This window comes from Suillus clintonianus (genome assembly GCF_016758775.1).
Source record: "Suillus clintonianus strain FC179 chromosome Unknown DEU56scaffold_29, whole genome shotgun sequence".
Classification (NCBI taxonomy): domain Eukaryota; kingdom Fungi; phylum Basidiomycota; class Agaricomycetes; order Boletales; family Suillaceae; genus Suillus; species Suillus clintonianus.
This window is the reverse complement of record NW_024539253.1, coordinates 141,194-154,670: the sequence shown is the minus strand read 5'-3', so window position 1 is coordinate 154,670 and position 13,477 is coordinate 141,194. Positions and strand designations below refer to the sequence as shown.

Below are 13,477 nucleotides of genomic sequence, written 5' to 3'. Positions count from 1 at the left end.
CCGCTGATCGGCGTGATTGCTGGTTGCTGGGTAAAATGATAGAACCGCAGAACAACAGAGTAAAAAACAAGGTTGAGGAATGACATCTCTCAGGGTTTGGCTGAACTTTATCTCGAGGTTCTTAGAAGGAACGAGTCATGACTATCTTCCAAGGTCTGCCTAGGGGAGAAATTTTCGACTTCGGACCATGATGGAAGAGAAATGCTCTAGGGGAATGACTGAAAATGACGGTCACACCGCACTCTCAGCGGGCTCTCGTATCTTGGTGATTCAATGTGCTCACCGTTTCTCTGACTCTAGGTTCAGTCCTGGATGATCCGAGCAGTGGAATGCGCTGCAGACTTGAAAGATGGATTTCGTCTCGCCAGCCGCTGACGCGCCTTGGGCTTACCTGTATCATCACGGTTGTTTACAGAGCTACTAGTATAGCTAGTGCATTCAATAGCTAGCGTACTAGCTGCTGGTTGTCGGTATTAGTAGCACCACGCCGCAGTGCCGTACGAGCAGTGGGAATAGAAAACTTGCACAGCCACTGAAGCAGTTCAAGGCCGCCATCAACGTTCGCCAGGACAACGCTGAACAGTCCTAACAGGTTGAACATCATTATCATTCCTTCGTCACCTTACCTGTGCACAGACTGTCTTTCGTTTCTCATGTTTTACAGCTTTCGTTGATTGTATTCGTATAGACCATTGGAGTCCCAGGCTAATATTTCGTTAATCACGTACAGTATGCAAACACAGGACCGACGTTCACCAAAGCGCCAGGACACTTTCGACCTTCGTGACCAAATTATGGCCGACGACCACACAGCGTCTGCCCATATGCACGCTCACGCAGATGCAACCAATACCTATGCAGGTGCTTCTGACGAGGAGCATTCCGTTCTAGAGGATGACTCTGATGGTGAAGAACGCGAGATAGAGTATATGGACGAAGACGACGACCGTTCGTCTTCACTTTCTATTCCCAATGAATCTATCGACTTTGATTTGGTCTACTCGCTGCACAGCTTCGCTGCGACTGTCGAAGGTCAAGCCAGCGTCGTCAAGGGCGATAGCTTGTTCCTTATGGACGACAGTAATAGCTATTGGTGGCTTGTCCGTGTGCTCAAGACCCAGGACGTCGGGTATATTCCTGCAGAGAATATTGAAACGCCCTTTGAACGTCTTGCCAGGTTGAACAAGCACAGGAATGTGGATGTGAGTCCTACACTATCCATGACCAACAATTTCAAACCCATAACTTTCCTTCGCAGCTTGCACACGCGACCCCACAAGAACTTCAAGAAGACGTCGAACGCGTGCGAAACAACCTTTCTTCTCGCGCTGGCTCGCATCACTCTCCCTCTCCTACCCCTGGTTTCCCACCAACAGGTGCTGGGCAGGGCAAAGGTGTCACGTTCACAACTGCACGGTCTGTCCATCGCTATCCACCTGCTGTATGGCATGAGGAAGAGGAAGAGGAAGAGGATATAGAGTGGGATGACGGCGCATATGAGGAAGAAGATCCAGACCTTGCCGAAGAAATGCTTGTTCGACAGCGCCAAGGTCAGATGGGCCGCGAGGAGCAGCAGGATTCTATGGGCATGCAGATGGAGCCGGATGACGGAATGAGCTGGGACGATAGTGTTGCAGAAGACATGCAAGCACAAAACGCGCAGAAGAAAATAGAGCAACAGATGCTTCTGGCGCCCGATGCTCTGCGGCCTGGTGGCACGCCCGAGAGACAACAGCCGCAGATCCAGGTGCAACAGCGGCAGGAGATAATAATTACTGAACCGAGGCAGCAGGAGGACCAGCAAGCTCTTGCTCAACAAGCTCTACGCCATCAATCCTCACGCGACCGTATCACTGTTGATGTCCGTTCACCTTCACCGTCGTCATCTAGTAAGAGCATTGATCCCGCGGAGGTAACCGAGACGAGGAAACTTTCCGTGACACCTTCAATTGCTCGTGATGAGCAAGTTAAACAAGCTCCAGCGTTGAGTGGTCCCCTTCTTCCTAGCGCAATCATGCAGAAGCAGGAGATCGAGCGGCAACGCACCCGCGAGGAAATTGAAGTTCTCGAAGAAGCCTCGAAAAAGAAGCTCAAGAATAAAGACAAGCCTCTACAACCCGTTTCGAATACCCCAGCGCAAAAGCCTGTGCAGGCATCTGGTAAGCTTCGCAAAGAGCAACGCGACACGACAGATGATGAAGCGAAGGAGACGAAGGAGAAAAAGGAGAGAAAGAAAGGAGGCGTATTCGGACTCTTTGGCCGCAAGAAGGATAAAGGGAAGGACAAGAATTCCATCGAGACCGCTTCCAATGAAACTCGCGGGTCTCAAGAATCGGGGCGGTCCTCCAGCAACCTGCACGGACCCGTACCGGAACCCCCAATGTCTCCTGTCACTGCATCTGCCATGCAACAGCAGCAGCAAGTTCTTCGCACGTCAAACGAATCTAGGACGCCAACGAGACTTCAGTCACAGCAGACACCTCAGACACCGCCACAACAAGTACAGGCTCAGGTGTCGCAACATGCGTCACAACTCCGTCAGCGCGATCAGCAACAGCAGGCACTGTATCAGCAGTATCTCAATCGCTCGCCATCATCGCCGCCGGAAGCGCCTTCATACGGTTTACAATCGGCTTCCGCTGTGTTGTCAAGTTCGAGTTCGTATAATACATCTGCTAGCTCTGCCGCTGGGCTTGGGCTGGGCCTGCCCTCCTCTAGACCACGACCCGGCTCCCTTGTACTTTCGCCCACTGCTGACGGACAAGGCGTTGGCGTACCTGAGCTCAGCGTCATCCGTGTATTTGCAGGCAAACACTTGCAGACCGAGGCAACTTTCAAGACTGTTCTCCTCAACGCATCTACTACCTCATCCGACCTCGTCCGGCAAGCTATACAACGTTTCCGTCTCCCCGCTGGTGAGGACGGAACGGACTACTACCTCACTATCAAACAGGTCGAGGGTTCATCTGCAGTTCTGCTCCCGGAAGAAAAGCCTCTCGGAGTCTTCGAGTCGCTCGTGGAGGCCGCTATGGAATTACCAAAAGTCAAGCGGAGCAGTGTGGGCAGTATCAGCTCCGTCTCAAGCAACCTCTCCATGCATCCCGCCATCAAGAAATTATCCATGAACGACTTCAGCGACGACTCCGTGGTCAAATTCTACCTCAATAGACGCCGTGATGATGCAGATGATAGCGCCACGACAGAAGAAGGCGACGAGACAGTGCAGGCTGATGCGTCTCAAGACGTAGCCGAGGGTCTCAACGCCTCTCCGGGCAGTATCAACGTCACTCCTGATCGTTTCAGCTCTCCCTCGTACCGTTTCACATTGCAACTTGTCATCCACCCCGAGGACCTACCCGACGATATGGTCTTCGACCCAGTCACCGAAGCCATCGTATTCAAGAACACGCTGCGTGACAGAGTCCAATCTACATCATCGATTTCCTCTGGTGTATCACAAAACCAGCGCCGCAAAGTTTTCACATTCCCGAAGAATGTCACTGTTGCTGAAGTGATCGAGCTTGGTCTTGAGCGCTTCGGTATCTTGGAGGGCGTCGTTGATGGTGGTGACGAAGTCGAAGATAAGATGACGAAGAGGCGGAGTATTAGCAAAGTTCGATATGGTCTCACAGCTGATGTTGGAGGACAAGGTAAGGATATACACAGCGTAAACACATAAGTGCTGATTTCGTTGGTTTAGAACGAGAACTTTCGCCTTCAAGTAGAGTTATCGATGCATACACTCGCCCTCCCAGTTTCCGCCGAGCTCAGGAAGGCAAGCGCAGATCCATCGATTCCGCTCAGCTGCTTGGAAGCATAGATGACGTTCATCTCGACGATCCCGTCTTTATTCTCCGCCGTGCAATTTCCTATCGAACCTCATCGTCTCGTCACCGCATGTCCGCACCCCTTGATGAAATCGCTCTTCAGCACTTCCGTGATTCGGTATCCGGCTCTAGCCTCAGCTCTGACAATCAGACTTCGGGTACCGAGGAAGTCAAACCGAGACAGCTGTCAAGACAAGAGATCATAGCAGCACAGCGCGCTGCATCGCGGGCGAGTCAAAAGGCCATTCTTTCGGCCCAGATGAATTCCCTTCGTGGCGTTGATGTTCTTCTGCCCGGAAACGCTATGATCCGCAGCTCCAGGTACGACTCTGGAGATAAAATGCGCTATTCATACGTGCAAGACGGCGAGTCATTTGATATCAGTGATATCGTCGAGCAAGAGCTGTGCGAACCCAACTCGGCGCAAAAGAGCGACTTGCTAGAAGGTGTTCTCGGGCGCAACAAGGAAGGCATGAACGAGAAGATTGATCGCGTACTGAACAAAATCAAAGACGGGCGGCTTCACGCTCAATACGTCGTTACAGCAGCTTCAAGTTCTGATGGTCTTCCTTCCGCTGGCTCTGCCCCCTCAGAGTATTCCGTCGATGATGCCGTAACTGCTCGTTCTGGTTCTGACGGCAGGACTCCCACACCCCTTGCGAGTAGTGTCACTGGGGCTCGACGCGTTGCGTCACCAGTGTCTGACACATCTCGAACACCGACGCCTACTGCAGCAGATGGCCGATACAGTCGCACCCGATCCACCACTCCGTCATCAAAACAAGGATCGAGCGCTTCACGCGCTCCTCGTCAATCATCGATCGCTTCTGTCATGTCAGAAGTGTCGATGTACGCCACCCCCACGGGACAGCTCATCAGCCCCCCTGAAACGCCACGTACCGACACCGCACCGAAACCGCAAATCGTCAAGCGACCCTACATTTCCAAAGATGATTTTGGCATCTCTCATATGATGGCGATCATTGAAATTGTTGGTTCAGCCCCCAAGGCTCCTCAAACCTCTGTAGACCCAGTGGAAGAGTTGCTATTTGGGAAACCAATAGATGTGACGACTCTACACCCAGACATTCAAGAGATGTACGCTGGTCCTTTCCAACAACTCGACGAGATGGAAAAGGTAGGAGCCTCGTCGCCGATGGAATATCCTGTGCTGATTGTCATTTTAATAGACATTAGATGAATACCTTTACGCCATTAGCGCTCGTTAATTATTGATCCAATTCGTTGGCTATTGATGGGTATATTCGCGATTCAAATATCTATGATTCATTCGTTTTCTTGCTCGCATGTACATGCATGTATTGACTCTTCCGTCTCCCACACGAGTGCTGGCGTTAGGTTCCTTGTGAACTATTCTAGTAAGTTGCAGGAAAGAGTGAACAGGAGCAAAGGATCACCCCATCGCTGCTCTATAATACAACTTTTCAGACTCGTCTTTGTCAATGTGTACCAGTGACATTGTACTTGTATCGACCTACTCGTAAACCATAAAGTCGGGATGGGTGCCTAAGATATTACTAACTGCAAAGTCCTCATCGTCTGCATAACGGACTGCATTTAATATCTCTGTTCGAGATGCAAACCGGGACTCTTGCAATATTGACGGTGTCCCAAATCATGGCCGACGGGAGCGTGTCAAGATCATGATTAAATGCGTGTGCTGCGATTTCGCTTCGAATAGTCTCAGCGCACGTCGGGGGTCTAACACGACTAACAGACTCTGCAAGTCATGGTTACATACAGAACAAGAGGATAAGATAACCACGAACTTTGTATCATTCGCCCATGACAACATCCACCTCATTCATATCTGTCCCGCTCGACGCAGATGACGTGAAAATATCTGCCCCAGCTGCGAGCGAATCAATAAGCAGCGCTAGCCTGGCAGGTCCCAGATTCGGCTCCTGCAAGAGTTGTTCATAAGGATCGTCTCATGTCTGAAACAAACATCCGCCGACCTTTCGTATTTCCTCAAGATCTTCCTTGAACCCTTCTGCAAGGGAGGACATCCAGAACTTCCTGAATTTGTCTTTCATGGCCTGTTCACGCGCCACATCATCCGCAGACGGATCTGATGGTAGGAAAGATGGTATTTCTGCACTGGGCAGGGGAGGTGAAGGTGACCTTGGCCGAGGAACGTCCTTTTCATGAGAAACTTTGAGATTGTCGGTCTGCATTTGTTCCTTTACCGTGGATGTACCAGCGTCGTCATCATCTGATTCGGAGTCGCTGTCCGAGGATGTAGATTCAGACGACGAAGTCGCATCGGATTCAGGTTCTTTGGTTGGAAGAAGTGCTGGCTTTTGAGGTGTGGATTTCGTGGATTCATCAGAAGAAGAATCGTCAGAAGAAGACGAAGAGCCAGAGGATACGGCCCGTCTCTTGCGTTTCCTGTTCCTCCTGCGAGCAGCAGGCTTTGGTGCTGGTGGGCCCATATGTACTGACCGACTTAGGCTGAAGGATCAATAAATTTCGCAATGTTGGGATTACATAATGATCATTGCAGATCTTTCACTCGATCTACGCGAATCGACTTCAAACACAATGAGTGGCAAGGTCGTCGGGGTTCTGGGTGCGCGTGAGCTTACAGCGTTGAATTTCTTGATAAAAAATGCTCATGTCATCTGCCAGGCTATGTTTCTAGCATTTCATGGTTTCCTCTGACTTGCTCGTTCCAGGCGGAGGTCAGCTTGGGCGAATGTTGGCCGCTTCGGCGGCTCTGCTCAACGTCGATATAGTATTCCTTGACGTTGGAGAAAATAGCCCAGCGAAGCAGATCGTCTCCCCGAGGTCTCCCTCACTCACTCACATCGATGGATCTTTCATAGACCCAGAAAAAATCAAGGCGCTGGCCAGCAAGGTCGACGTCCTGACAGTTGAGATTGAGCACGTCGATACGGGCGTACTCGAAGAGATTCAATCAGCGTCCGGAGCTGCCATTCATCCTAGTCCATCTACGGTGAAGACTATTCAAGACAAATTCATACAGAAACAACACCTTCAGAGTCACCAGTGTCCTGTCTCAGAGTTCCTCCGTGTCGGATCCGATGTAACATCAATACAGCAGACTGCGGAAAAACTTGGTTTGCCATTTATGCTCAAGAGCCGCACTTTGGCATATGATGGACGGGGTAATTTTATTGTTCGGGATATTGCTCAAGCTGAAGAGGCCATCTCTACCCTCGGGAATCGCCCCTTGTATGCGGAGAAGTGGGTGCCGTTTGTAAAGGAAATCGCTGTCATGGTAGTGCGCTCGACCTCAGGGGAAGTTCGATCGTATCCCGCCGTGGAGACCGTTCATAAAGAGAACATTTGTCACTTGGTTTTCGCTCCCCTACGGAGTCGTGACCCACATGTCGCTATTCGCGCACAGGGCATAGCCGAGGCCGCAGTCAAGACCTTCCAAGGCGCCGGTATCTTTGGAGTTGAAATGTTCCTTATGGAAGACGGTAAAAGACAGTTCCTTTTGGATTGTGAGCCAGTCTAACGCACGTATTCTGTCAGGCTCTATATATATCAACGAAATTGCTCCTCGGCCACATAATTCTGGACATTATACCATAGAGGCTTGCGAAACCTCTCAGTACGAAAATCATCTGCGCGCCATACTCTCGCTCCCACTTGGTTCCACGTCACTAAAGGTGCCTTCAGCTGCAATGCTGAACATCATCGGCGCTTCATCCAACATAGCAGAAGTCACAAATTTCGCATCCGAGTGTATCAAGACAGACGGCTGTGCGGTCCATCTGTATGGCAAATCCGAGTGCCGCAAAGGACGCAAAATGGGACACGTCACCATCGTGGGCAACTCAGATGCAGAGGTCCGCTCTCGCCTCAGACCACTGTTGAAAGCATTGCCATCTGGGAGTACCGAAGAAGAACTCGCTTTATACGCCCCAGAGAGCCCTGCACAAGGCAGCGGCTTTCCCCACAAATACCCGCTTGTCGGTGTGATCATGGGCTCCGATTCCGACCTTCCAGTAATGTTGCCAGCTGCTCGCATTCTAGATCGGTTCAGGATTCCTTATGAACTTACTATCGTCTCTGCACATCGCACACCAGATCGCCTCGTTGAATATGCAAGGTCAGCGAGCTCAAGGGGACTAAGGGCTATCATTGCTGGCGCAGGTGGCGCAGCACATCTCCCTGGCATGGTTGCTGCGATGACCGCACTTCCTGTCATTGGAGTTCCAGTGAAAGGTAGCTCGCTCGACGGAGTTGATTCATTGCATAGTATCGTGCAAATGCCGGTGAGTTGAGGGTTGTGTCTTTATGTAGTTTGTTGATGTCTCAATGTCACTATATAGCGCGGTATACCCGTGGCAACGGTTGCGATTAATGGCGGCATGAATGCTGGATTACTAGCTGCGCGTATTCTCGGGGCTGGTATACCTCATCTGTTTGCAGACATGGATGCGTATCTGAGAGGATTAGAGGGCGAGGTTATCGGCAAGGTTGAGAAGCTGGACGAAGTTGGCTGGGAAAAGTATGAGGCGAAGCGATAATGGTGAAGATCTACGCCCCGGCTCGGAAGGCGTTGTTTGTGCAATATGTATGCATGCATGCGCTGCGTTATTAATCGTAAATTATCCAAGTAGAAAATGCATCCAAGCAGCCTAATTAACAGAAGGTTGTACACGACTTTACTAGTACGTGCCTTCGACAAACTACTATTCTCCCCGGCACCGAAGTATTGGATAGCCTGCGAAGTGCTCGCCTACGTTATCATCGCATGAATGGGTACGATTTTCGAGTCGATGTGTTGATCTATTATGACGTTGTTAGCTTTTTGTGGGGTAGGAGCGTGATCTGAATGAGAACGCAAATAAATGAACAAGCCAAATGGCATAAGTCGCCTCTCTCGAATCCGGAGTGTCAATTATGGTCTGCGGAACAAATAACTTGAATGCATATTACGACGAAATAAATATTTGCAAAGACCTATGTCTAGATCTCCTTGAAATCCGCTCTGCAACACCAAATAAATAAGTACCACGACGAAACTTGAAAATCAAGAAAAAGAGCCAAATTCTCCTGCTCCCTGCATAGCACCAGATTACCGTGAACTCCACTGAGCATCTCCTGTGCTATACGCCACTGCCAGTTGATATTTGCACGCGCTCCTGGAAAGCGATTGAGGTCATGCCGGTTGCTGCATCAGAGTCAGCCACGAGCCGAGCGTGATATTCTCGAACGCTTAGGATGAGGCGTGGTCCTAGCATAAAGGACTGTATGACTTGCAAAATCTGAAGAAAACCAAAAACAATCTGAGCTTCGAGGGAAAATGGGTCCTATAGAAATGATGAACCGCAGTCGCATGCAGAGGTCAGTGAAAGATTGACATACCGCTAAGATCGTTGGAGACAAATTAACTACGAGGCTGAAGCAAGACACAGCAACAAAACTAGCGCGTTCAATCATTCAGCGGAAAAGGGGGCCATATTCACAATATGAGCTCACCTCGCAAAGTAAACCACGTGGGATTTTATCAACACCGTGAAACAGTCGCCGATAATCCCTCCTGCCGAATGTTGTCGAAGTTCACGGAAGTGTTTTACAGCAATCCAGACTGCGAGACACAGCGCGAGGACCTCCCAGACAGTGCCTAGTATCCAAGTCATGGAATCCAGAAGTGGGTAATTGTCCCCATAGCCAATCGTGCACGCATAGGTGCCAGAGAGAATGAGTTCCTCTTGTATTCATCAATGAGCGCCATGCACGGTTTTCATTCACAATTAAGTGTACCTCCTAAAGCATGCTTTGTTACTATTGCATTGGCCACTATGTCGAAAATGTTGACAGCCAAGCACACGACGACGAGAAATATCAGGATCCTTCTGGATCGTTGATACATGGCATGTAACCGAGTGATCATGATGACTGCGACATGTTTCGGTCAAGTCAATATCATAGGTCTCGTAACTGCACAACTCACCACACAGCATTGGAAATGCCACAACATTCATCCAATCATACACGAGGTACATAATCCGGCCTGAGAAATACGGTTAGTGATGGGCCTTGGGTGGATCACACATTACAAACAGACTCACATCTGTAGCAGTAATGATAGTAAACGAAGAAGCTGGTCAAGAATGACACTCACCCCTACAGGGCGTCGCGGTTAATTGAATGGGAATAGCAGGCATCTGTACAGAAGACTCACTGCATCTGTCAACAAAATCGTCGGAACACCGCCTGTATGCAACTTGTCAGAAGAAATAAACATGGTGGATGCGAGAAGACATACCCAGTATGTCCACGCTGAGTGTGAGAGAGAGATTAGCACGACACCAATTGTCAAGCCTTCTGAACATACATGACAAAGAAGATTCCAAGATAGCGCACCTAGGATATTGTCAAGTCGGCAGAAATTCACAACAGGCAAGCTACGTACACTCAGATAGAGGACGGTCATCAGGGACCAGCGTTGTCTCTGTCGCAAATCAATATTGTTCTTCTGACGTGGAACTGTGCTCACCCAGATCAGTTCGACCTACAAACAAATCTTAGCGAGATGGCTGCCCCGGTCATAGTATCAACATACCTCTTGTCCAAACGTAAGGGCTGGAATACTTGTGAGAAATCAGCAATTCTCTAATGTTATAATACTCACCCCAATCATATACCACTCCAACACCAGCGGCAACTGGAAAACCACAATCAAGGTCAGATCGAGACATCAGCGCCGAAATCTGACTGCTGTTCACGAACCTGCAAAATAGCTGCTAACACGCCAAGAGTTGATGACTGGCCAATAACTAGGGTCGTCTAAGACTAGGGTCATATTGTTAGAGGATGGATGTGAGAGAGCGGGGAACTTGGTGGACATACGACGATGATATTCGTGCTAGATATACCACCACCATGCAGTGCATGGATGACCGAAATGAGATCGAGGGATGATATTCGTTGCTGTCAATGGATATGATGTCACGTTCGAAGTGATGTAGCGGGCCTTGAATAAAATGCCGGTGATGCGAAAGTGATCGGGTACTGAACATTGAATGTTCGATGCCAGCGATCACCGCACCCCGCGCCAACGGCAGAATCGTTTAGTGTTGGTGGGGCAGTGTCTTCCCTTCTATCGAGGTCGTTCACTACAGGTACCAGTAGATCTCTTACATCGTCGATCATCATTCTAATAGCCAGTGTTGCCAGCCTGTACTTAGTCAGCGAATAAATAATGATTTCAAGATGTGGTGCTCAACGTACGTAGAACAAGTTAGTCATAACACATTTGCACGGGCAGAACTTGAACACGGCAAAAACAAAACATCTAGAACCGTTCGTGATTTTTTCACCTTGCATCTGATGCCATTCTAGCATGCTGGTCATGATGGACGCAGTATTTTCAAATTTGCATCGTGGAGTTGGTGGGGTGGTAACAGGTATCAGTTTTCACAGCAGAGATATCATGGTTGAAATTCCGCGATTGATATCTGGTGAAGATACAACACGATCTCTAGCTCACAGTAGCAACACGGGGGAAAGAAGAGTGGGAAGTACCGTTAATGACCGCATCAAGCCTGACTTGTTGTTCTTGGCCCTAGCTGCCAGCGCACACCTTCAACGTTGAATACAATGAAGCCCGATGCGAAACATACCACACTAAATCCATCATGTAGTCGATGCCGATTGGAGTGATGAAGTCGACTTCTTCATTCGCTGTTCGTAGGGTAGCCTGGTATGGAATACCGTCAATATCTCACCTGAGCCAGTTACTACCAGGACTACATAGTACACCAACACCCCCAGAACACCCACTAAAGATCAAGATTCGAGAATGCAGAGCCTCCAGATCACAGAAATGTTGTCCGAATTTGAGAATGCAGAGGCTGTAGACGGAGGGGTGATTGGTGGATATCACTATTACCTGGCGGGTGTAACAGGATCAAACCAGGACGATAAGTTGTGGGATTGGTTGATGGTACAGCATTAAAGAACCTACTTGTCTTTAGCCTCCGATTTGGTATTTGACAGTTTCATCATCACGATCGATGTGGATCGTCATAGGAATGTTTCTGTACTAGAACGTGGATAGCTTGATCAGAAAGATTTCACCACTCCAAGGCCTGTGCGCAGTTGGACATTCAAATATTGATCTATTCGGAGTGTTTAGAATATGTTTCGAGGGATACAGCATAGTATTTGAACAAGCTATACGCCGTTTGTAACGCAGGAAAGCGGGATTCGCTTTCAGCTAGGGCAATCTCCTCGAATGAAGTCGGAGATAAGTTCATCGAGTAGGTGAGATCGATAGTTCTGCCTCCAGCATCAACAACGATGACTCCCTGGCTGTCAGATTGATCTTCCTCCTCGTCCGAGTAATCTGACACATCTATAAAGTTTTTAGAAATTATATCTGTTGCAACCATGCCGGTAAAACTGAAAGGAAGACTTACTTCACCCTCAGTCAAGAAGTGCACGTGAGATTGCTCCTCCTCAGATGAGATGAGACCAGCGATCTCGAAAGCGCGTCTAACCTGTTACCTGTCGTTGTTATTGACCTTCCTAACCGTTCGGATGCGTGAGCACGAACTCGATAGAGTTCTCGACCGATCTCCAGAAATTCGAATGCGATTCCTGGATGTAAGTCCGGGCGCATTGGAAGAGGTAGCGGCACTTCACGTCACCCGCATTGCAAATTAGCCTGGGTCCGCGGCCTGTTCGAGAGGAGAGAAGATAGACCGTTGAAGGTCCACGAGTCCTCGACTGCTGGAGACAGAGATTTAGAGGGCTAAATTAGAATCTGGGACCAAGAGAGGCGAGATGGTGACTACTATACTCTTGGAGGACACAGACAAAGTGCTGGTACCTTCTGAATTCGAATGTCGAACACTTCCTAAGACTTGCGTATCAACAGTTAGAATGGAGTGTCAAGAAGATGCCGACAAAAACAACATACATAGCCTAACCAAGCAAGAGAGTAAGCGTAAATCGCATTTCCAAAGATCAGTCACTACCGAAGCAAAGATATTGCATATAGATGGAAATACGGAACAGGAAGAGTTACATCACGGGGCAGCAGGTTGAGAAGCAGAGACAGCGGGACGAGTTCAGCGTGGGATACACCAAAGTGCGAGGCAAAAATTGCCTCAATAACCATAGTCTTCTTCTTGAGTAGGTTGTTGTGTCGCCGTCTGTGCCTCAGGCTGACGCTGAGGGGTCGAATGTGGCTGCGATGCAGGCTGAGCTACTGCTGAGGGTGACTGACCAGTCTGAGCTTTCGAGTTGGTCTTTCACAGGGGGAGACGCTACGTAGACTCTCTAAAGATTAGGTGATTTATACATCATAACGAGGGACACCTAATACACTGCTTACCTTTTTTTCTTCCGGAAGAGACGGTATTTGGGTTGTTGTTGCATCGCAATGGACCCCCTTGCTGCAGGGCGATATCGAGAGGGGGTGAAGAAGTTCCAAAGGCGACGAGCGGAGGAAGCCTGAGGAGGCTGGGCACGAGGAGAGGGACCAGACAATGTCGAAGCATGATAAGGCTTTGAATATCATGTTTATCATCAATGGTACCCTTCGCATGACGAAGCACGGAACTTACCTGTGTGGATCTTCCATCCTGAGAGAACGATACACGAAAGGGTGTTGTAATCCTCCTGGCTTAACAGTGGCT

The 13,477-nt window shown here is 49.2% G+C and overlaps 5 protein-coding genes across 5 annotated transcripts; 2 read left to right on the top strand and 3 right to left on the bottom strand.

Annotated features, from left to right (window-relative positions):
* Positions 1 to 537: 537 nt before the first annotated feature.
* On the top strand, positions 538 to 5,212 carry DEU56DRAFT_300479 (uncharacterized protein). Its single transcript, XM_041345549.1, has 4 exons — positions 538 to 1,202; positions 1,259 to 3,650; positions 3,701 to 4,965; positions 5,018 to 5,212. Exons 1-4 carry the CDS (start codon positions 732 to 734, stop codon positions 5,054 to 5,056), a joined length of 4,167 nt encoding a protein of 1,388 aa, XP_041209221.1. The 5' UTR covers positions 538 to 731; the 3' UTR covers positions 5,057 to 5,212.
* Positions 5,213 to 5,623: 411 nt separating this feature from the next.
* On the bottom strand, positions 5,624 to 6,025 carry DEU56DRAFT_735464 (uncharacterized protein; the record flags this gene model as incomplete). Its single annotated transcript, XM_041348457.1, has 2 exons — positions 5,624 to 5,752; positions 5,807 to 6,025. The coding sequence occupies 2 exons, from the start codon at positions 6,023 to 6,025 to the stop codon at positions 5,624 to 5,626; spliced, it is 348 nt and encodes a 115-aa protein (XP_041209220.1).
* A 324-nt stretch (positions 6,026 to 6,349) lies between these two features.
* On the top strand, positions 6,350 to 8,655 carry DEU56DRAFT_799650 (uncharacterized protein). The gene is made up of 4 exons (XM_041353037.1): positions 6,350 to 6,420; positions 6,527 to 7,297; positions 7,353 to 8,098; positions 8,156 to 8,655. The coding sequence occupies exons 1-4, from the start codon at positions 6,393 to 6,395 to the stop codon at positions 8,351 to 8,353; spliced, it is 1,743 nt and encodes a 580-aa protein (XP_041209219.1). The 5' UTR covers positions 6,350 to 6,392; the 3' UTR covers positions 8,354 to 8,655.
* Positions 8,656 to 12,328: 3,673 nt separating this feature from the next.
* DEU56DRAFT_799606 (uncharacterized protein) lies at positions 12,329 to 13,193 on the bottom strand. The gene is made up of 2 exons (XM_041353036.1): positions 12,853 to 13,193; positions 12,329 to 12,566 (listed from the first exon to the last, which is right to left on the bottom strand). Exons 1-2 carry the CDS (start codon positions 12,955 to 12,957, stop codon positions 12,363 to 12,365), a joined length of 309 nt encoding a protein of 102 aa, XP_041209218.1. The 5' UTR covers positions 12,958 to 13,193; the 3' UTR covers positions 12,329 to 12,362.
* On the bottom strand, positions 12,824 to 13,257 carry DEU56DRAFT_856477 (uncharacterized protein; the record flags this gene model as incomplete). Its single annotated transcript, XM_041355267.1, has 2 exons — positions 12,824 to 13,118; positions 13,174 to 13,257. Coding segments are annotated over 2 exons (204 nt in total), but the record flags the coding sequence as incomplete, so codon positions are not given.
* Positions 13,258 to 13,477: the final 220 nt, after the last annotated feature.